Source organism: Grus americana, chromosome 3 (genome assembly GCF_028858705.1).
Source record: "Grus americana isolate bGruAme1 chromosome 3, bGruAme1.mat, whole genome shotgun sequence".
NCBI classification, from domain to species: Eukaryota; Metazoa; Chordata; class Aves; order Gruiformes; family Gruidae; genus Grus; species Grus americana.
The window spans coordinates 119,976,588-120,001,267 of record NC_072854.1 but is presented as its reverse complement, the minus strand read 5'-3'; the positions used below and the strand labels follow the sequence as shown (position 1 = coordinate 120,001,267).

General features: G+C 36.1%; 1 protein-coding gene across 7 annotated transcripts in view; it reads left to right on the top strand.

The window, feature by feature from the left end:
- The window catches only part of SLX4IP (SLX4 interacting protein), a 78,582-nt gene that overhangs the window by 19,562 nt on the left and 34,340 nt on the right, over positions 1-24,680 (top strand). For 5 of the 7 annotated variants that reach the window (XM_054819943.1, XM_054819940.1, XM_054819941.1 and 2 more), the window contains 2 exons: positions 18,545-18,634; positions 22,117-22,237. The exons of 1 other annotated variant lie outside the window; for it this stretch is intronic. In XM_054819943.1, the coding sequence (XP_054675918.1) occupies positions 18,545-18,634; positions 22,117-22,237 (211 nt within the window). The remainder of the gene's footprint in view (positions 1-18,544; positions 18,635-22,116; positions 22,238-24,680) is intronic. One more of the 7 variants, XM_054819945.1, reaches the window with a different exon arrangement.

Sequence of the window (24,680 nt, the reverse complement as noted above, 5' to 3'; positions counted from 1 at the left end):
AATTTTTTCTTGCTTTTTCCCTGCAAATGGTAGATTTTGGACATACCTACCAGCTATGTGTTGTAGTCTTTTGAATGGTAACAAATCACAGGCATTAAGAAGTGACAGTAATTGTAAGTTGAGTTTTGTGATAAGTCCTTTGCTATTGCTTTGGAAATCTCCCCACAAGTTATACACATCTGGGAAAAATCAGTTTACATTTATTCAGTAGATTAAATTTTTCATTAAGAAAACCTTCTACTGAGAGTGAATCTCCTGTGATCTTAGTGGCCCCTGCTGGACTGGAGGTTAGAAGGGTGAAGATGGAGTCTGACTAATTTGAAAGCAAAGAAGAGAAAGGGTGGGATGATTGACTTAAAACAAAAAACCCAATAACAACAAAAGGCAAACAAACCAAAAATGGCTGAAGATCCTTATTATTTATGGGGCAGAGACTGGGGTGTGGCTGGCATGAGAATGGGCTACAGGGATTCAGTAGCTTAGGTGAGGAACAGAGACTGACTGTTATGAGAGCAGTGGAGCAGGAATGAGGAGAAAATTAATGATGGACATCAACATTGGAGCAGGGATGTCAAACTAAAAGTTGACCTAAAAGGCTGAATGGAGAGAAGGTTAGGAACAGGGCAATAGTCTCCTGCTTGCTTTTTCTTTTTCCAAAGTATGGAGCAGGGGGAGTCAAACAGGAATTGGTCATGGCTTGATGATGAAATGAGTATTAAGAGTAGTAAAGGATGTTCAAACTCATGGAAAATCTTGAGTGGCAAGATGAATTGGTTGAAAGACTGGGTTTGGCAGCTTGAAATAGGGAAGAGATTAGGAATATCCAGATGCTGGAAAGTGTCATTTTGGGGGGATGATGGCACAATTGTCTGCTTTATAGTCTGTGATCTCCTTTGCACCCTGGAAGGAGACCCTGAGGCTCCTGAAGTGAAAAAAAGTTGCAAAATGTTTTATCCTTCTCCAGTACTAGTCCAAAGAAAGGATGATGGCTTACTGTACATTAATTGTATTGGTTCAATTGGCAGAGACTTCTGTGGTGCTTCCAATCCTGCTAATTTCCTTGTGGGAGTCAACATGTCACCGTATAGCAGATTTTACTTAACCAGTTTTCTGCCTGCCCTTACCAAGGTCATATTCGGAAACTGTTTAACTTAACAAATCTACCTGCGGTCATCTAGGAGCATGTATGATGTCCTTGGCCTTTTTTGAAGTCTTTCTATAGTATATTTTGATTGTGGTTTTGGTATATCACTGTTTCACTGTGTGCATTTTCCTTACAAAGAGATGAACAGTATCTGAGTAAAGCTGGAAAAATAAAGTTCACTTCAGTGTGGTATTCTTACTGAAGCATATCTTTAAAGGTGTACTTAACTGGCATATAGGTAAGCTATTCCAGGAGTCCATTTTTCAAGATTTTGTTAGAAAGATCAGTCCTGTTCTTGAATATGTATCTCCTTGTTACTCCTACTTTTAATCAGTTAATGGAGGATAAAATAAATGTGGATATTCTCCACACCCTCAGTAAAATAGAGTTTTGCTTTACAAAACAAATCAAGCCGCTTTTAAAATAGAATATCTGTATGAATAGATTTTTAAATTTTGATTTTATTATGGTTTTGTCATCTACTGTTATGTAAAAGGTCTAACATTTTATCTAAAAAGTGTATATTTCTCCTAATGGCTTTTAAACACTTGTATATTTGCCTAAATGTTTCAAAAAGGCTCAGTTGATACAATTGAAGATTTTCGTAGGTGGTTATTTTTCATTGTTTTTCTGTAGTATCAAATACAAATTTTTGGTCTGTGAAGGCTTTTTACTGAATACAATCTATTAATGACCTTTTTTTCTAGTCACGCTTATTCAGTTATTCATGACGTATTGTATGATGTCAAGAAGATGTAACTGTTGTTAAGCTCAGGATGACTTTTTATCTATTAATTTTTAGTGTAACTATTTCAGAGTAAGCTTCAGCCTAATGAAGGAAGGTTGAAGACCATATTGAAAACCTTTAAAGCCAGCAAGATTTGGAGCATCTAGCACTCTTATCATGTGGTAATCATTAATATTAATGAATTAAAATGTTTACACACTCTGGTCTCTAGTGTTCTCTTTGATGTTAATTACTTTACAGTAGATCACACAAATTCATTCTTGGTGTCAGACAAGTAAGGAAATATTTCCTCTTCATATAACTGTGTCCCATAGCAACATAGTAGGACCTGTTAGTTGATTTATAACATGTATTTTTGCTGTGTTTGCTATATACAAATTCTTGTCTTTCTGTCTTTTTAAAAAGCTCCGAGTGGACCTTTGTTACTAAGGTCAAGCAAAAAATAATATAAAGATATAAATACATGGCTATATGTAAGTATAATGAAGCTTAACAACATTCTTGGACATATTAAAGCAAAGTTCCTTTTTTTTTTTTTTGTCCTCCTCTTACTAATGCGAATCAGATAAAACGGACAGTGCATTCACTTGTTCCTGTCTCTGTGGTACTCTGCGTTCCTGATATCCAGGAACTGTAATCTGTCATGTGCTGTCATCTCTGTTTCTTCATTCCTTTTAACAAAGACAGTTGTGAGGCTAGCATACTATCAAGTTTTTTAATCAAAAAAATGTTCTGTTGCTTTGCAAGGGGTAATTCCCTATCTATCTCTAATGTAGGGGTTTTTATCCGTTGAAATCCATGGAAAAAATTTAGGGTTTTTTATTTAATTTATAAAGTGTACTCTTTCCTGCATTGGCTCTTTAAAAAGATGCAGACATGTAGGAAGTGAAAACTCAGCCATAGCAGTCTAGCTCTGCAGATATCGTTGAAGATCCTTATTTGGCAAAGTTTTATCAGCCATTGTCTTTGGGAGGCGCTTTTTGCAGCATGTGAGTGTTCATCCTTTGGTTTTGCTCCTGTGACTTTCACACTTAAAATTGTATGACAGCTGTAGCTTTTTTTAAAGCAATGGAATCACGTTATATTAGCAGCATCTATCATCATGTGTTTTAATATAAAGTTTCTGACTACTGGTAGGCATTGCTTAAGTTCTGTGAGAAATGTTATTGCTGTATACAAAGAGGCCTTTACGTCTTGTCAGCCTGTCTTTTTGAACTTTTTGGGTTTCCGATAACATGGGTACAGGTGAATATTGTAACAGGAAGAAAAGAAACTTTCTGACCTGTAATATGATCTGTCTGTTGGAAGAATGCTTCATACTCTGTTTATCTACTGCCCACAGAGGGTAGAACCTTTACACAGGATACTACTGTTGCACTGCCTTTTGAAGAAAGGAGAAGTGTATTCCCTAAAAATGACCCTGAAATTCATGGCTCAATGTCTTGATGCAAGTGGATTTATGCTATTGAAGCTGATTGCAAAGCTTTAAAATGTTAGTGATATGTTTTCTGGGGTTATTATTCATCTTATTCAACTTTTTCTAAAAAATTAATCAGGAATGTGCAGCTTTTACTGGATCTGTTTGTTTTTACATATGGGCAAGTTTAAAGATTCTGAAGGATCTTTACTGTGAGGGTGGTGAGGCACTGGAACAGGTTGCCCAGAGAGGTTGTGGAGGCCCCATCCCTGGAAGTGTTTAAGACCAGGTTGGATGAGGCTTTGGGCAATGTGGTCTAGTGGAGGGTGTCCCTGCCCGCAGCAGGGGGGTTGGAACTAGATGATCTTTGAGGTCCTTTCCAACCCAAACGATTCTATGATTCTATGATATGTTTTGTCTTCAAGTGCAACAAATTGTCTCTAAACATGTGTCTGTAAACCTCTTCTGCACCTATGTAGAGATGTTACAATGTCAGAATTTGGCCTTGTCTTTTAAAATTTGTTCTTTTCTATTGCTGCTACTATTGTTGGTATCCTTTGTTTCTGTAGCTGAGATGGATTTTTTAATGATAATTAAAAAATATTTTTCTTAAGCAGCTGCAACCAGAAATACATATAGGAATCTTTATTTGTTAAAAGGGATTCTGAAAACAATGTAATTAAACATTAAGACTGTAGTCTTAAAAAACTGCTTCTGTATTATGCCAAATTGATCGTTAGTTCTACTGTTTCTATATGAGTAAAAGTGCCATTGGCAGATATGGTTTACATATAGATTCATGGAGAAGTTCTAAAATGTCCAACATTTTCTTGTAATACTAAACTGTAAGGATATTTAAAGCAGTTATTATTTCATTTCCCATGCATATTGAGTGAGAGTGCTTTTTAAAAATCCCTGGATAGCAGACCTAAATACAAATCTTGAAGCATTAAAATGTCAATGGAAAAGACTCTGGCAGGTTACATTTCTTTCATACTTTTGTGTTTCCTTTGAAAGAAAAACTTTCCTAGATGGTCACTGCAGGGTACTGCATGTGACCAGTAATTTTATGTAAGCATTTAAGTTCATAGCCCCTGTCAGAATTCCTTATTTAGGTTTTGGATTCTTTGCAAAGGGTTTTTCATTTTTTTACCACTATCTTTATACTACTAAATGAATGCAAGTTGAGGGTAAGATTAGCAAGGTCATAGTGAAACTTAAAGCATGATGGACAAAGTATACTTACTGAGGTTGGAACTAGAAATAAACACACAAAGGAAAGTATATGACCGTACTGATAGTTATAAATTAAGTGTCAAGGTTTCAAATCTGGGAAAGTATCATCAGAATTTATAAAGTTCTATTTAAATAGTCCATTCTCTGCACTTCAGACATCTGTTACTGGTTATTGTTTGAGTGACCACCATCTACATTATACAAAAAGGAATGTGTTTTTTGTAAGATCTCTGCTAATGTGGCAGATAAAATCCCAGTGTTTGATAGCAGTGCCAAAGGGCAAAGAGGTGCTGAACAATATTCCTCATCTTTACCATAACTTTGCTTCCTGGAAAAACACTCTTTGACAGTGGGAAAATGAAGACCGAGATAAGGAGGGGTGGAAAGAGGCTTGGGAACTGAGAGTGATATAGACCAGAACTGTACTTCAGCAAGCAGGGAAAAAAGTCTTCTCTTATGCTGATGCACGAATAGTTATTTTTTTGTTGATTACAAATTTGAGTTATATCTCCTTGATACGGTAATAAATTAAAAGGACTAGCAAGTTAAGAAACAGTTGTTTATGTTGTCACGTAGTGTAAACTGGGCCTAGTTTTTACAGCTCTGGCAACTCATCATTGACTTTTTTAAAGAAAAATGCACTGGTTTTATTATTGCAAAATGCTGTATCACTCTAAGAATTTCATTTTTCAGAGGAGCAAAATCAAAACTGATAAAAATTATTTACCCCTTGTGGGATATGAAGCAGTCGACAGTGATGGTTTTCCTGGTTTTATTGATTCTGAGCATCAAACTCCAATGCAGCAGGTAGGGATTTGTTGCATGTACACTGTATTTCTTTCCCCCTTACAGAGGTGAGCAGGTAGATACAGGTTATGCAAAATTCGGTGCAGACATGTTAAGTAATTTAGCTTTAGTTTTCCATTTTAACATACTGCTGGATAAGCATACACATTGCAGTTAAGCAAGATTTCATTCAGCTAGGTGACTTCTTAGATGCTTGTTATTGGATGGCATACCTTACTTCACTGAACTGCTTTCTTCTGTCAGTTTTACTATAGCACTTACTCATTTAGAAGATGCATTAAGGAGGAATTGTGACCCTGGCAGGCGCAGAGAAAGTCTTGAATGATGAACTTAAATTCATGAAAAATGTCATGAAGCATGAGGACACCTATGGCAATTTTTTGCGATAGGCTTACTGATAGAGCAAGGAGAAAAAGAATATGATAAATGTAGAAATATATGTATTTTTGTCTATAAAATGATAAAAAGATGTTAAGGGACTGTTTTACACAAGATTATCATCTTAGGTACAGAAGGTGGGTTTTTTTTCCAGCAGTTTGGCTCAGTATGGGGGGAATCTGGGAGACGAGTGAAGGAGAATTAGTCTCCTGAGGGAGAAAGCACTAGCTTGAGCATGATTCTCTCTCTATTTGTACACAACAGGAGAGGGTACTAAGATGCATTTGTAGAGTTTTGCTGTTTACTAAGATGTCGTTAAAAAGCCAACATTTTTGAAACAGATGCATTAACTTTGAAAACTAATTTTCCAGTTTCATAGTGTTCTTAGCTGCAAAAGAAACAATGGGTTTTAATATAGTTGTCTATTTTAGTTAATTGGTACTCTGCACTGGAATAAGTGCACAGAAAGCCAGATTTTAGCATATGCGTGAATAATAAACTTTGGCAAATCTTCTTTTTAAACTGCCCTAGTTCCATGTATTTGAGAGTGCCTTGTATGATAGGACTAGAAAGTTGTCAGATCAATGTCTAACATCTGGCAGGCAAATTAGCACAAACTCCATTAAGGCAAAATGAATGATGTACAGATTTGTGTAGTACATTGGGAAGAGGTCAAAACACCCATTGTAAGGAGAAGTCATGCATCACAGCCTCCTGGCTTCTTTACAGGAACTGGTGAGTATAAGGAACAGGGAAATCTGGTTGCTATAGCCCATTTAGATTCTCTAGAAGTGATTGACAGGGTGTCTCACCAAAGTTGCTTTTAGTGAGCTGAAAAAGAAGGTCCTTACATAGGTTACCTGACTAAAGGATAAAGGAAGATGGAGGCAGTACTGGAGTCGAACAGGGTACTCTGAGGCAGACACCATTTGTATTAACAAATGACCTGGGAAAGGAGCTGAATAACAAAGGCTTACAATGCAGTATTGCAAAAAATCTCAGACCGTTGACTGACAGGTCAATAAAATGACAGATGAATAGGTAAATGCCCTGTGTGTGGGGGTAAGGGAGAACAGTTCCAAACTTAGATGCAGGTGATGGGTCCTGAACACAGGACCACCACACAGGAATGACTTTGTAAAGTTTATATTTTCTGAAAGCATCAGCTTAATTCACAGCAGCATTTTAAAAAGCCAAGTCAATTTGGGGAATTAGTAGAAACATAAGTAATACCATCACTGCGCCATGGTACAAATTAAGGGCACATCTACTTTTTAAACACTACGTATGCTTGTAATTCTCCTTAGTGGAACTAAGGCAGTTAGTGAGAGGTGTGGAACTTCTTCAGTGTAAGGAACAATTTAACACTCTTCAGCCTGGAAGAGAGAAAGCTGGAGGTGGGTGGGGAATAATAGTGGTCTATTAAATCATGGATGGCGGGAAGAGATAATAAGAAATGACTGTTTTAATTTAACAACTGAGGGTATTTAATTAAACCAATATGATAATTTGAAATGAACTAGAAGATATGATTCCTCATGTGCGTGTGATTAGTTTGTGGAACTGCTTGTCACAGGATATTGTGGATGCAAAAATTCATGCAGTTTTATAAACCAGTTTAACAAATTCTGGGAGAAAACGATCACCGATGACTTCTAAATACAGATACAGTCTATGGAATAGAAACCCCCAGAATGTCATGTTGCCGAATGTCTAATACATCTACTAAGGAAAGTATCATAATTTTTTTCTCTTTTTTAACCTTTTCCTGTAAACATCTACTACTAGTTGCTGTCAGAGCATATGGGTCACTGTGGACCTTTGGATTGACCCAATATAACTTTTTATGTAGTTAACATGTACATTTTGTTACATAAAATCAACACTATTTATCATTTTAAATTATTTTAATGTTTTCCACGTGTGTTAGGATTGCTGCTAATTATTGCTGGAACTTGACTTTTATAAACATAATTGTGGGAAATATTTCCCACATATTCCCAATTAGTAACATAATCCATGGGAAATTTGAAAAAATTGGCTTTGAAATTTAAAGCTTCAACTTATTTTAAATGCATTTCCAAATATCAGTTGAAATACTAGGTACTGATAGTCCTTTTTAACACTACTAAAATTATGTCTTTTTTTTCTTTGAGGCAACAGCTTTTTTGATCTCAGTGAAATAGATAAATATTTTTTGAGAATAATTCAGTCCTCCTTGCCATTCCCCCCCTCCCAGCTTTAAAACAGGACTTGCCTGAAATCTTGGGAGCATGTTGTTTCTATTATACTTCATAATAGGTGAAAATGAGCAATGTGTTACCCATACTGTCTGTACATTTTATTAAAAAGAAGTGTTTTCCCTTGGGTTTTCATTACTTGATTGGCGACATTGATAATACCTATCAATGCACTTAGTGTGAAAAAGAATTACAGAAACTGACAAAACCGATTATAGATTAAACTATGTTTGTTTAAAGTATACACAGGTTGTTTCTTTCTGTGTCCATTCAGTGTTTGTTTTCATGTTAAAAACAATCGTGCTTAGTTTGGATTTTCTTTTCCCCTGGTGGAAGAGACCTGAGTTGATTAACTCATTTTTACAAATCTTTAGAAGAAAAATGGTAGGCAACCCTACCCCCCTCCGCCAAAAAAATGAGTTGTAGAAAGAGGAATATTTGCAGAAGGATTCACTTTTTTTTGGTTACAAATCTTTGATGTGCCTGTTAGGTGCATGTAAATCCTCATTAACGTGTGTACAATCTAATGCTGTATGCACCTATGTTCCTTATAGATAGGTGATGTGTTACTGGGGGCCTCCTGAAGGCCCGATGTTAGAACAGAGTCAGGTGTACTTTTTCAGCTGCATCTGATTTAAGTTAAGATCTAGTCATCTGCCACCTGCTTGTCATTGCCCCATTCTCCTACCAGAGGTTGCCACTTCTTAAGTTGCCTAGGAGAGATTTATGAATAGTCACTCCCTATTTATTTCTATCAAACTCAGTAGTTTTTAGTATGCGTTTTAAAACAGATGTTGTATCAAAACTGGTTTAGTTAGGGGACAGTTGTACCTGTTCAGTTTTGGAAGAAGTAAGATGGAGGCAGAATGAGCAAGGACAGAGAAATGGGGAAATAGCTTCCTTAGCAGGTTAAGTTTTATTCTAAGTGGCCTTTCTGGTGACAAACACCTCCACCAGGATCAGTGGTACATTTGCTCCTGTTCCTTTTCTATCCATTTTTCTTTTTATTTTGCACAAAATCTATTTATTATATACTCTGTTCAATGCTAGATGAAAACAATTTTTTCCCTTGGATCTGGAAAAAAAAATATTCCTTTGCTTTCCAGCTGGTAATTCCTTGAGGTTTTTGCAGATCTGTTTCCATTTTGAAATACCATGTATTCTCCATCCATTTGATTCTGCTTTTTCAGCAGTAAGATTTAGAGCTTCACTTGTTCACTTGAAAGGCTCATCTGTTTCTTCCCTTGTACCTTTGTAGATAAAGCATTGATTATTTTGTTGAGCTGTCCTCTGCTTTATGTTGACTGAATATGCTACCACTTAATACAGAAGGATTTTGTCCAAAGGGTGTCACTTTTGTAATACGCCTTTTTGAGAAGTGAATCACTTTTTTTCTTGCATTACTTCTGAAAAAGCTTTCATGCAGTTCTGAAACTTTCCTGGCTTAGCTTTGTTTCAAAGACAAGTTAGTTAAAATGCAGAGTTAAAAAGTACTTCTTTTATGCACTTGGAAAATGTACCAGTTCAACCATTTAAGCAAATTTAACAATACTAAGAAATTTGGCTTGCTAGTCCTTTTTTTGCAATTGAAAAATACTTTTGCTTTATGTATTTGTCTTAAAGTCTGAGCATGTGTAATCAATGTATCTTTAATCTGTTAAATTATTTTGGCATAAAGATTTAACATCTGCAAATATTTTGTATGGAAACATGGACTGCAGATGTTTGGTTTTCTGTTGCCTCCTGCTTCCCACTTAAGTAGCTGCATGCTGCGGTAGGTTACATCTTTGTGAGAGGGAGGGAAGGAAGTAAATTTTAGGGCAGGTGAGACCTTGTCTCTTAGTATATAAAGGAATCGGAGGCTTTGTGAAATAATTGCAAAGTTGGGGAACGTGGAACAGTTTCCTGTGTGGGACCTGCCCTCGCTTCCCCATTCAGTTTTTGTGAGGGAACTCGGCCCATCCCTGCAGCTGTTGTACGATAAACTCAAGAAATATGTTATTGGATGCATCATATGCTTGAGAACTGCTGCTCCCTTCATCTTAGTAATGTGTGTGTTACCTTACCAAACAAACACTGTGGTTTATCTTTTCTTCACCTTACAAGAATATTGTAAATTGTGTTTTCAGTGCTATCCAATGGCTGGATTTATTTCCTCTGACAGAGTTTACATCAAAAAATACTGAGGGTGGTGTCTTTTTACCTTAATTTTTATTGCACTCAATTTTCGAGTCATGACCAGCATATGCAGAAACACATAAAATCAGGTGGTATGTTACTAACCTCCTTAGCCATCCTGTATGGTGGTTCTTTTTTTATGCTTAACAAATACATCAGTAGCTTGCCAATACATACTTGGTGATCAAGTTTGGCTAATTAATATTAAAATACAGCATGTAGAGCATATATGTGAAAACCTGTAAAAATTATTTAATGAGTTAAAGGTCTGAAATGGTCCTCAGGTCTTTTTATTACTGGCTGTAATTTCTTCAGAAAATTACATTGTCTTTTTACTGTTTGTGATTTTTAGGTTTGTTGGAAGCTCTAGTCATCCCTTCTGTTACTTAGCAGGACTTTAAGCAAGCCCTTTGTGTATTATGAACTTTTAATCTTTCTAATTGTTTTAACCAATTGCTAGGCCTGTGATGGTTAGAAATAGCTAAATTTGAAATTCAGTTTACTTACTGTGAGGAAGTATTGAAGAAGCTGATAGTGAAGTAGGTACTTCTTGGATCTACGGTGCGGACATCAAAGGAAGTAATAGTCATTGTTAGGGTTACCAATTGTCAATATGATATATATGATGATACCTATTATTCTAGTATCTGATGATTACAAAATGAATGATTCGGACGTGCAGAGCTCTTTGTATTGGGTGCCTACTAGTTCCTTTGTCTTTCCACATCGGTAAGAATCCAAACTGCACAGGATGTCCCAAATTCCAGTTTAGCACATTAGTGACAAGGCCATTATTCTCATCATGAATCATTCTCATAATACCAAGCTTTTATTGTTGATAGCTTAGGGTGAGAGCTAGGTAAGGTAGCTGTAGTCTTTTTTGCATCCACTTACCAAGGATCAGGTGATGCACAATAACGTGTTATCCTGTGGCACTCCATTGGTGTGTCCAGGCCAGAATAAATGTTCTTAAGATTTACAATTAAGAACTAACTACATTGTGAATATGTTCAGCTATCCAGTAAATGTGGCATCTCACCCTCCTCAAGGTGTCATAAATGCAGTTTGCTACAGAGATTAGTATTTATTCATGGTTTGCTAGCTATGATTTTAAAGCTTCCATAGTTTTTATAATAATATTTTACGACAAAAGGGTGAAAGCAGCTTGTTGGAATCTGAAATTATCTTTCTGTTATCTTGAACAAATACTGTGCTGCTATTTCTGTTTTTCTGGATCAGTGCTGACACAGGCAGGGACATGGTATATATCCTTTCAAAACAATGTTGAGATTGCACTGTTACTTGGAGACTTTGCCCTGAGGAAAAAACTTGTTTTTTGCAATTGTTTGAGCTCCAGCTACATGGCTCCTTTCAATATGTAGGCTACAAATCCTCCTACGAAATTGGGATCAGACCAGCACAGATTGACAACCTAAATTAAGCTTAATTCTCTCATGCAATTTAGGCCTCTTTTTCAACATTCTACCTGATAGAGCAGTTCTCAGAGACCAGTTCAGATGTTTAGATTAACTAATTACAGTTTAGCCTGACTGTGGGTGATGAACTGAAGGGCTCTGTTTGCACTAAAGCATTCTTATGTTGTTAAAACCATGCAGATCCTTTACCTCAACAGATACTTAGGGTGTTCTTGAAGGAGTTGTCTGGATTAATTTATTTAAAGCTGTTGATTTGGGTGGATCTCTCACAATTACGTGCTTTAACAACAGCATATTAGTCCTTAATTTGAAAGTCTCCAGTATCACACGCAGCTCCATCAGATTTGAAACTACTTGGATTTCTTTACATTTTCCTAAGGGTTGAATCATTCACAAGTATTTCTTGTTTTCTTTTCCCCATCATTTCTTAAGTTTAATATCCTGTCCATCTGCATCTTTTAAGAGTCTAAAATACTGCCTTGATGTCGCGTCCTAGTTTCTTGTGTTCTCAAACCATGTTTCTCAAAAGTTTGTGCTAAAGGCTTGTTCTCTGCTTGCACCTCTTTGCTTGGCATGGGAACATCTGAATGTGATCTTAATGCTCCTAGAGCTCATTGATTGAATTTTCAGATAACTACTCCTTTTCTTCTGCTAAAGCACCATAAAATGAAACACTCCTCCCTTTAGGAATTTCTCATACATAAACTATACTCCTAAAAAAGCAAGCCAACCACTTGCAAAAGATTACTTAGATATAACTTGTATTCAGGTTATAAAAGGGGGAATTTCCTCCCTGCTTTTGGAAACTCTGAATGTATTTTAGGTTGTCCAATTCCTGCTGAATCTGTGTATAATTTAGTATAGCTATCTTTGAGGACAGATCTTCAAGTTAGCCCCCCTTATGCCATTGCTGTTGACGTGCTGCTCCCTTTTTACTCTTGCAGAGTGATCCTACAGATTTTTGAAAGCAAGAGACTAAAAAGATCTAGGCGATGTTAGCTGATGGCTATAATCCTTCTTTAACAAGACCAGCTATTTGTCAAAACTGTTCTGCAACTCTAGTAAATCAAATAGAATCCTGTTTGAGATTTCCGAAGAGCAGCCTGGTGGTTTGCTGGACACTCACGAAACTGCAATATACAACCCAGATACTGTAAAGTTTTCTGAAACTTAGCAGAGCTCAGTCTGTTGGCATGAGTTTTGAGTTACTCTTCCAGTTGTGCACATCTTCCATCATTTCCCCTTTTTGTGATTCAAGATCCTGTAGTCCCATTTTGCATCTAGTACAAGCAGCTGCGGATTCCCCAATAATATAGTGAATGGCTCAGTGTTGAGGATGATTTTGGCTTACAACTCATCTCCTCAGAGTCATGCAATATTTATAACAAATGACAAGCTTTGCAAAATTTCCAGACCCAAGCAGTTCTTATCCAGAAAAGAGAAAAGGTCAAAAATGGAATATATTTTTCCCCCCTCCTGACATTTGCTTCTTATTTCTTAAGTATTCTGAAGAATGGACTTATAAAATTGAAGGTTCCTGCTTGTGGCTTCGTTCAGAGCTTTCTCTCTGGTCTGTTCTGCTCTCTTTCTGAATCAGCTGGTGAGAAGTCCTTTTATAATTGCCAGTTCCTCTTGTTAAGTGACCTTCTGATTAATCTCATGACAGTAAAACCAAGGTGAACTGTTGGTTTCTAAACACTCTCCAGAAATTCAAAGTTGAAAAACCATCTTGCTTTGAACAGTAACTAGAGAGGCGCTATTTCTGTGCAACTTGACTGTATGGGGAAGAAAAATAATATCCTTCCTGCCCCCCCCCTTTTTTTTTCCCCCTAGGAGGAAACCCCCCAAAAAAAACCCAAGCCCTGGAGATTCTGGAAAAAATATGTGGAAGAACTATGCACATATCAAATTTTAACTTTATCTACTTAAAAGAATGAGAAATATACAGTGTCAGGTGTCACCAAACCTCCTTTGCCCCCATATAGCCATCAGCAGTGGGAGTGGCAGAAATAGCTATCCTGACTTTCCTGTTTGTGCAAGTTGAGGCATTTGACTACTGGAAAAGTGTGTCCTACGGTTTGGGAAACTCTGTATGTTACCTTGAATCATAATGCTCCTAGATACATTTGTAAATGGAAGGTAAATTAATTTTGTATAATGACAAATATAGCTCCAGTGCTGTATACTCAGTTGCTTAAATCATTTTTGCCTGTTGCTATTGATGTAGAAGAGAAAAAGTAAAAATATTGAACATCATTGGTGCTAAATGTATAAACAAAAGGAAGACGTCATTTTCTTTGGAATCGGAAAGATAAAGGAGGAGAACAATCTTTTGCTTCTAAAAAGCCTAAAAAAGTGAATACATATAGTCCTAATATAGTTGACACAGTGTATAGACCAATGACAATAGATAATTGTACTTAACACTGTAGATGTTTGAACTTGCGCAATTGAATGTAGAACATTTACTGGTTTTTAGAAAGAACTTGGAGAAAGGATGGAATATATTTTCTGTTTTCCTGTTTAATATAAGACATAAGAATTTTTATTTTTATTCCACAAAATCTCTTAGCCGTGCTTTTGCCACCTGGACACTGATGGATACCTCCTATCAATTATGTCTTCGGAAGCCCTTTTCAGCATCATGACACTTTTGAGTCGTCAATGGGATCTAGTCTATTTTTTTTTAACTACTGATATCATCTGAGAGTGGAATAAAATTATTAGTGTAACTAAATATCACACCTTTTCAGGGAAGAGGTAACAGAGAGAAACAGTCCTTATATGCTTAGCCTGGAAAACTAAAGTTTTACAGCGTAGGGCATGCTTGTCTCCCAGTGGAACTGGGAAACATTTCAAAATTATCTTCAATTAAAATTGATTATAAACAAGGCAGGGTTTATAGGGGAAAGGTATTATCTTTCTGTACACCAAATAATATAACTAACTCCCCAAGCTTTTGCTACTGCAAAGACCATTCTGATCTGAAGCATAGGTGGCAAACTTCAAGCTAACTACTACTATTACCTATATTTGCAGCTATCCTTCTGAAAGTGAAAGCATGTGTGACAGTTGCAGCTCGCCTCCTTCCTGCCTGCCCCCAAAAACTAGCCAAACTATTATATGTTTCCTTTTCAACAAAGCATCAATTAATTCTGACCCTACAGCCCGCATCCGTAGAATAATCACAGAGATGGGAAATGCTAATATGTGTCTTGGGAGGCTAGCTCTCCAGTCCTGTCTGGTTTAATGATACAGCACATTTGGAATGATGTAACTGAATACAAACTCACCATGCTTATCCCCAGCATCCCAAGAATTTTTGTTTATAGTGACTCTTGTTATGTGATTTGAAGTGATGCAGTTTAAAGAAATGTGAGTACCCATATAGAAGCACCCTGATTGTAAAGATGAGTATGGCAATAAAAATTATTTGGTTGTGTTTATCTGCTTATTGGGGGATTTAAGATTCTAATCCACCATCTAATATGTACTTATCCTAGGCCAAGGTTTTAACAGGTGATGAGCAGATGATTTTCCTTGACTGACTGGCCACTTCACATTGGTATTCATTCTGTTTATGTTACAAGTCTGGTTATCTTTTACGTTTGCAGAATCTATGAAGTGTTTGATGTATTTGTATAAACAATTTGATTCCTGAAAATATGTTCTGAATTAGATGCCATTACTGTACAACAATACGCTGACAACATTCTGTGATCATTAAAAGCCCTGTGTTTAATGACAGAGTGAATGTTTACTAGACTGTTACAGTAAATATGTTAACATTAAAATACAGCTTGTAAAAATGAAGAGGTTTTGAATTCTAGAATTATGGAGGATATCAAATTGGTGCATCTGTTTGTCTTTAATTTTTCAGTGAAATGTTTTGCTATTAATTCTTGACAAAAGTGTTTCCCATCAAATCAGGTGTTTGGTCTCAGTTTTGACAATCACACTTCAAAATCATTTCCAGTGCAAATTTTGAGATTGAGGTTGAAAACATAAAATTAAAAATTTCTGTTCTTTTTATTTGGCTTTCAGTTACAGTATTTAGGAGACATGAGTAGCTTCTTGCAGCCACAGTGACTGGAAACACTTTATTTCCTCTATAATAAAAGCTAGTATTTTTGTGGAATTATATGTCTTCAGAATAAAAAGTAAAATTATTTATAAACTTTTATAAGATTATCCAATTTTTTAACATAAACAGTGTACCTCTTTCTTCCACTTCCCTCTGTTTCCCACAGTTACTTGTATTGGAATTTAGTCTATACAGAGAACTATTCCTTTGCTGCTGGAGCAGCTAAAGCTGTATTGAGCTGCTTAGTGTAAATATCCTACATAAAGCTGTACCATGTGAGGGCATATAAAGTATAAATACAGGTGTAGAGTATACAAAGTATTGTATAATTGGAGTGTGCAAAGAAGCCTGCATGGGAGCTGTTGCTTATATCATGTTCAGCACTTAAGAAAAAAAAAAAAAAAAAGGGGTGGGAGGTAACGAGACCCAGAAAGATCTGCATTTATACTCTCATACTCCCTATAATCCTCTTTGTCTGTGACAGTTATGTTTCCTTGTGTCCTGTCCCAAGGCTGTTCTAATTGAGTGGCAAACCTGTTGGCTTTTGGATGTTGGAATAGTTCCACGTATGCTGACTACAAGAAGAATGCTCCGAAAATCAGAGGGGTAGAAATCTTCCGTTGGGAAAGCTTGTCTATTACAAGGATTTACGCATTATTCTTATATATTTGTTTTTCTTTGAAGTACTACAAATGTTTGGTCTGTTTGTAATATTCTTAAAATAATTCTGAACTGTTCCATTATATAGTTTCAAAAATGGTTATTTTCTTTTTTTCCAGTTGTTTCTAGACTGGCAAATGAGACAAATATTGCCATTAAAAAAAAAATTACAAACATGATCTCTTCTTGAAAAACAGGTCTATACATTGCAGCTGTATCTATAAAGTTTCTGTAGTCGACAGAAAATGATGCAAACTAACATGTAGCATTTGATAATTTGAATTTTCTTGATGTATCAAATACTTGTTCATTGTTATAAGTGCTGAACCATGAATAACATACTGGCTTTCTCTTTATATTATGCAATGTCTGCTAACTTTGAAGTTTAGTAGTCAACTCAAAAGTTTGCTGGAGCTGACTAATGATTCACTAGAGATTTTTGAGAGATATTTGTCATCAATTTAAAGCTTGGAGAGGTTTGCTATTGCAGCCATCTGGTATTTCTTGGCTCTCTGGAGGAAAGAGAAGCCTTTTGATAAAATAGATCAAAGCATTCTGTTGTTTCAGTGACTGATACCTATAAGTAACTTAGAAGTTTCTCAAACTAGTTGCACAATGCCTGTCTCATTTGTCAAACTTTTGCATTCTAGTTACGATACAATATTGGTCATGAATTATATTTTGATTATACTTAAATCATTATTTAAATACTTCTGTTCATGGATAATTTACAGATCTATGTGGTTTGTAAACCCAGACATTTCTATTTTACCATATATGCTGTCATGATTAATAAAATCGATGCTAAATCTTGTTGTTCGTTGTACTAACTGTATAGGTGAAGGTACTCTCAAAGACCGTACTTCTGCTGTACCATAAACCTAAGATATAGATGTACCCTTTAAACTGTAGGTGATGTTCAACTATAATGTAAAATTAAGTATCATACTATTTCTAGAACTGATTCTGTTAGCAATTGGAATTCTGGCATGGAGTTTGCAGATGTCTGGCAGTGAAAAGCAAGTGTGGAGAGAGAGAGCGGGAGTTAGGACAGGAAGTGTGTGCCGCAACATCCACTTGAAACCAGACCAATCTAACACTGGATTGTACATACGCGTTTGAGATTTGTCTGGAATCAGGATGTTGTTTCTATTCCGTCAGACATTCCACATGTGCAATTGCCATGACTGCACATGTCCAGTCTTCTCAAAGAGTGAGTTTATTGCATCACAAGCGTGGCACAAGCAGCCAAAACAGAATGATGGAAATTGGCTTTTACCTTGCAAGTTGTTTTTAGTTAAAGGATGTCTGAGTGCGATTTGGTGCTGTGTTACAGTAGAAGAAAGGGAAAGCATTAGCTTGTAATGCACCGTACCTCTGCGCATTAAAAAAGGCAATGTTCTTTTGCTAGGGGTGAGTTAGTGCACAGCGGAACTACGGAGACGTGTTTCTGCTGTTCACCCTTCCTTCTTGTAGAAGGTCATTGTAATGACTGATGTACTGACGGAAGAAAATAATTAAACCTCCTATGTCTCACAATCTTCAATTAAAGCCTATCAAGGAATTTCAGAAATAGTTATGTCTTGAGATGTAGCCTGTATCATCCTAACAACTATATATAGTATTTATTAATAGGTTAGCCTTATTATCATTTAACTATTCAGACTACAGTACTGGCTAACTGACAGACGTCAATGAATATTAGGTAGTTACCACAAGTTTTTCAAATTTGCTGTTCTTTACATTAGGTAGTTCTGAGAGAGGAAGAGACTTCTAAAGAGGCTGAGTTTTTAAGAACTAAATTTAAAATGCAAACTAGATAACTAATATGGTACTAAATTCTCAGAATATGGAATGAAGAGAGTTTGGTGAAGGACGCTTGGCATGTTAAAATTTGCTTGAACTCAGATTTAGAAGTGGCATATAGATAGCAGAAGAAAATTCCATGTACTTGTGCTTGTTATCGTTTAAACTTTTCAGTGAACTATCCAAGATAGGTCTGGTGTGCTTGTTTCTCATTAAGCCCACAAACAATGGTAAATTTGTAATTCCATACTGCATAATCTTCTGCAGTTTTATGTTCTGCCTGCTGTATCTCTGAATCAGATGCATATGCTTACCTGATTGTTTACCTCCTTGTCAGCTCAACATGTGCTTCCTAGCAGCCACAGTTGAGCATTTTTTTTCTTCCTTGTTTTGTTTTTTTTTTTTTCCAGTGTGGTAACTTTGCTGTTTTGGTGGATGTTCATATTTTGCCTCAAGGCTCCAGTAAAGACACCAGCTGGTTTTCAGATCATGAGAAAGAGGTACAACAAATATCAATTCTACTTCAAAAGCATGTGGCTGCAGGGAAAAAGTTGGATTGCCTTGAACTGTTCAGAATTTTTCAGTGTTATGAGAATATTGTTAGTTATACCTAACTGTTGATGGTTGCTGTCGGACCCCTAAGTCAACCATATGTGCTTTTTGGGTCACTAATGACTACTTTCAATTTGCCTTTTTAGTAATTAAACTCTGTGTGTGTGCATACATGCATGTGTGTATGCTGGTTTGATTCTTCTGACTTAACTTTTTAAAATTAAAAGATATTTCTCATGAATGTAAATTATTCTGAGCGATGTAAACCAGATTGTGATAGGTATCACTTTTGCAGAGCTGGTTGATTAAATATTTTTCTATTAACTGTTTTTTTCTCATTCTGAGAAGCGTGAATAGTGTTGCATTTAGAGAGTGCAAGAAAACATAACGAGTATGCATGATATACTGTAGTAGAACCATTGTATCTTATGAAAAGAAACTCCCCAACAACAGATGAAATTTTGGAAAATCAGTGCATCAGTGACCAGCAAAATTATGAATGTAACTTTCATCAGATTCTGCATGGTTTCTGCTACAATCTTGTGATGAGTTACTGGTGGTAGTTTTCCCCTGTTTCAGTCTGTGTGTGGGAACTTGAGAAGTTCCCTGTTGAAAATGAATGCAAGACATGTTTCAGATGCCTGTGGACTTTCCCGCAAGTCTCTGTTACCGTAATTTTCAGCAGATAGCTTTCCTAATAATGGCATAATTAACTTGTCACTACAGAGCATCCCTGTATGTCTCAAAGTAATACATTTAAATAAAATTAAAAGAAACAATAAATCAATATCCTGAGGGAGTGAAAGCAGAATATTTACCCACATGTGGTTCATCCAATTTGAGCTTTATTAAGCAGTGAAAGAAGAAAACAGGGGAAATCTTTTAGACTTCTTTTTTCTGACTAAATGAATAGTCATTAACCCTTCTATTTATAACCGGTTTTACTATCCCGGTTATCTGACTTTTAAGTGTTTTCAAAATGTGTTTTGTAAGACTGCCAAAACAAAAGATATGAATTTCAGGAAATTAGATCATGATTGATTTAATAAAGTGGCATGACAGGGCAGCATTCATTACATTTCTGTGACCGCACATTTTGAGTGAAGTACAAAGGTTGCATATTTTGGACAACTGAGAAGTGTGATTCCAATAACTTTACAATTCGCTTCCTGAAAGTCCTATGCAGAGTCTTTGTTAAAGTGGGAAGAAAAAGGTCAGTAAGGTATTATAGGCACATTATGCTTACGTATTTTTTTATGAGAGCTTATACATATTCATCGCAAGCAGTTTTCTACAATTTTGCTGTGTCCAAATTCTGGAAAATCCTAATGCTAGTGCAGTCATCTTTGCTTGTCAGTGGGAAAAAGCAGATGTCTCTTAGGCCCCTTGTAACACAAACACAATTTCTGCTGATCCCCTGCTTACCCTGAGTGAAAGTCAGCGGCTCTCCAGGGGAGCTGGATCCCCCTGGAAGGACGTTAAGTGGGTGCGTGGGCAGAGACATTGCTACGGAAAAGGGGTGCCGTGTAACGGAGCCGCTTGGCAGTGCCTTTGCTGACCATGCCGTCCAAGAGCTGTGCTGGCCTGTCAGCTGCCAGCTCCTGCGAGAACATGGAGCAGGCTAGGAGCTAAATGAGTGCCCATACGTGTGAGGCTGTTGTAAGGAAATAACAGCGCATGTTGTCTAGCTGGGCATTGTAAAGACCACGGTTTGCACGCTGCTGTCACACGTGTTGTATATAGAGTCATCTTGGGATTGCTGCAGGATGCAAATTGAGGCATTAAGGAGCTTCTCTCTCTTTCTGCCCTTCAAATTTCCCTGCCCTTTCTGTCCTATCTCTTTTCCTCTGGAATAGCAAAGTCAAACTTTTATCTTTGTACTTCAAGAAACATTTATTAAACTGATTTCTATTCAGGTCACTACTGTGATCTCTCCGTACAAATATAGAAGGTCTCGGTTACAAGTTCTTTTTAGTGGTGGAAAGTATGTAGGGACAATTCTTTTGAAGACTGCTCTTGTTTATGCTTTCTAAAATATAGGTCTGTATAGTTCTCTGTGGAGAACTATTTAAATAATATTTCCATAAGCATAACAACTAAAATATTTTTCCATGTAAATTAAGAAAGTACATGCTAATCTTTATTGTTGCAGAAGGAACCAAATGCACACTATGTTTCTGCTGCTTTCTAGACCTTTTCATTCTAACCTGAGTGCACAGTCCTGTGAAGGAATGTGTAATGAGATCACTTTAATGAGTTAAACAGAAGAATAAGCAGATATAGTATTTTATAATTGTACTCTTCAAGCAGAAAGGAAAATGTATTTCTTACTGTAAGGAGAAAATACTGTTTGTGGTTGACCAATACATGAGCATTGCTTTCTTTTAGAGCAATACTTTAAGAATTTGTCGTTCTACATATTTTCTAGATTAATCAAAGGTAAATTTCAAGCCAAGATATTTTAGTTTAGATGGTACTAATATAATTTTGTCTATTGTCCAAACACTGTAGAAAGGTAAAATGATATTTTTGTGTGCCACAGAGTATCATTTCTGTGAGCACAGAGTTATGCACAAGGGAAAATGAGAATGCCGAGGGAAAGTCTCAAATATGTGTGTATGTATTAATCTGAAAACTTATTCTGGTATTCTAGAGATTAATTTTATGGTTTTACTCCAGTTTTTTTTTTCTATGGTTATTCTGGCTCAAGGGTTTGTTCTTCTTGAGATGTATGTGGTTTTTATTGTGTTTTGCTGAAGGAAGTATGAGAGACATGAATGATTATGTTTATGAGCAGAAAAATCAAAATGAAATAGTGGAATTAGGTTGCTGCGACCTAATTAGCTCTGAGTCTTTCCCCCCCAAAATTACACTGAATTGAACAAAATATTTCTTGTGGTTTACAAAGATTCTTGCAGAGAAATCTAGACTCTTTCTAGTGGAAGGTGTCCCTGCCCATGGCAGAGGAGTTGGAACTAAATGATCTTTAAGGTCCCTTCCAACCCAAACCATTCTGTGAAATAGTGTGTTGACAATTCCTGGGAGGATTTTTACTAATATTTTGCTTAAATACCTAATGTTATGATATATTTTTAAGACATTTTTTTCTTACGTTGCATACGAATGAAACTAATTTGTTGTTCAAAAATTATTAGTTTTGTAATATATTGTATTTCATCTGCCAAGTTAAGAATTTCATAATGTACCTCCTTTCTTGTTTTGTAGCAAAATTACTTGATTGCCCTTCCTTGTTCCCATTCATTTCCTAAATTATGCATTTCACACATCTGTGTAATACCTCAGTATTTAATTGCAGATAATGTTTTTCCTTTTTATGTGAAAGGGAGTGATTTTTTTATTAATTTCTGTTGTGTGTCTGTGGACATGTATGTAAATTTAGATCTAAATAGGCCAATGGTTACTCTTTCAGGAGGTCTGCATGCTGCTAGAAGAAGTTGTTGCTTCAAGGGTCAAACACTACTTGCAAGCGCCTAAACGTGGTCAATGGAAATCAATGGAACATGCAACATCTGGTCCTTTGTTTCTTACAGGTAAAATAAATTATTTAACTTATTGTGAAATAGAGTAAGATAAAGTATGGTGGTAACTGCTATTTAGTTTTTCCATGAGAAATTTGCCATAGGGAAAGCCAGTAAGCCTGAAATAGCTGGTGTTTGGGTCTGAAATTACTTCAGCTATGTTATTGAAAAAATTAAGTGGGTTTCAATTTTCTATGTCATTGAAAAATGAACATAACACATGTACTATTTGTATGAGAGTCTATCTCTAGAATTAAAAAGAATAAATGGTATAATCCTGGGTCCTCTAGCACTGATGGAAATCTTGCTAGTTTGTTAAGTCTCCTTTCCACTTGAACATGTAGTGTAGAAGTTTTCAGTTTAGGAATAGTATCTTTACTTCTCCCTCTTCGGACAATCTGTTCAGTCTTAAGAAGCTGTTATGATGTGATAAATGGCATTTGTCTTTTCACAGGTGTTGCTGCAGGTTTGGCAGTAGTGTTGATGACCTTGGGAGTAGTAATAGTGCAGAAAAGAAGAGTAGTAAGAGCATTTATAAAAGCAGAATGTTTTTTTTTAATTACTTATTTTTGTTGTGTGTGTATGAGAGTGGTGAGACTCATAGGTGCAATTTCAGTATGTACATGTTTTAAACTGAAGATGATAGGCTATTAAGGCGCTATAGCTTGTGCTTTAATGTTAGATGAGCTTTGGGGCTAAATGGCTTGCCAGTTTTTGCTTAATGGTATTTCACTAGCTGTTCTGCTCATCACGGTGGGTTTTACAGTTGATAGGCTTATTTGTTGGTGTTATATCACACAAGCAATTTATTTTTAAATAGTTCTTAAGAAATAATGACCTTTTTTTATTACCAGCCTGGAGCATGTTATAAACTTGTCACAGCAAAGATAGGCTGCAGTAGCTGTGTTGGCTATGGTTTCTCACATTTCCTTAGATATATTGAAATAGATCTCCACTGAAATATTAATTCCAAAATGAATATAATTGCATACTTACAATATACAAACAGTATACTGATACAAATTTTTTATTTCAGTGTCTGTTATATTAACAGTTTTAATTCTGAACAAATTCTTTGTCTCTGAAAATGTTTTCAGTTATTGAAAAGGTATATTCCTATAGAATTCTAGTTGAAGGTTGCAGTTTTAAACACTATTATCAATAGTAATAGGTGTTTTGGGCAACCTGGTCTGGTGGAAGGTGTCCCTGCCCATGGCAGGGGGGTTGGAACTAGATGATCTTTGAGGTCCCTTCCAACCCAAACCATTCTATGATTTTAATAAAGAAAGCACAGGTTAAATACTGTATGATTGGCTTATTATCGTGAAATTTTAGGCATATATAGGAGCCAGATTGTTATGGCATGACAGGAGGGGTTTTTTCCACTCACAAAACCACAATACCACATAAATAAAAAGTGCTTCAGGACACTAAAGCATTTTGGAACCGTTTTTTTCCTTGCAAGTTGTAACTACATTTTATCCCTTCAAAATATTATTAATGTTTATAAACGCGTGAACTTTCAGATCCCTTTACTTTCCTGGTTTTGAGTGAACAGATAGAATTTTCTTACAGTGAAAGCAGAAAGACATTACAGAGGGTGGGATCAGAATTTCTGAGATTTGTTGAGGTTTTTCTGTGTTTTCTGTTACTGAGTGATATTTGTTATTACTTATTTTTTAAAGTTTCCTGCCTCAGTACAAAGTGGGTTTTCAAAAACAATGATCTTGTAAGATAAAACTGCTGGACATAATAATTGTTTTTATATATGCAGACAGATGCAACACTAATTTCAGGGTGCTTGTGAGATTTTAGGGTCTTATATCTTTTTTTATATCATGAACTTTTCAGTAAAGATACTGGTATGCTGTCCCAGGGTTGTGAACTGATCTTCTGCTTGACTCTTCCTGAAAATTAAAAACTTAAGGATATGCATTTGAGGAGGTCATCCAGTAATACCTGTGACAGTTTTAGATTAAAGAATATTTACTTTGGATGAGGCAGAATTACTGTTCCATCAGTTTTCTGCAGTTAATCTCACTGTCATTAATTAACACTAAAGAAATAAAGGAAGAAAACAGTCTGTGATAACGAACATTCATGTTGAACTTAATTTCCAAATCTATCTCTCTCCTCTCAGCCTGCTTTGCTCAGGGCTGTAATTTGTAAGAAAGGAGTGCTTTGTTCAAGTCCAAGAATCAAGTTTATTCAAGTTACATTCAAGTCTGTTCTTACCTGAGAAGGAAATAACAAAATAGGTGGGTGTTCACTGGAGCAGCTGGGACCTACCTCTGGGACTGACCCTTTTAGGTGAGCCACAGTCTAATAGTCTTTAGCCGTTAGCATCCCTCAAATGTGACTCTAAATCCTTTTGTATTTTGTGTTCCTCTCTAGGATCACAGGTTCTGTTTGCAGAGTACACAGATACATTTTTGTGTTTTTTCACAAACAGATG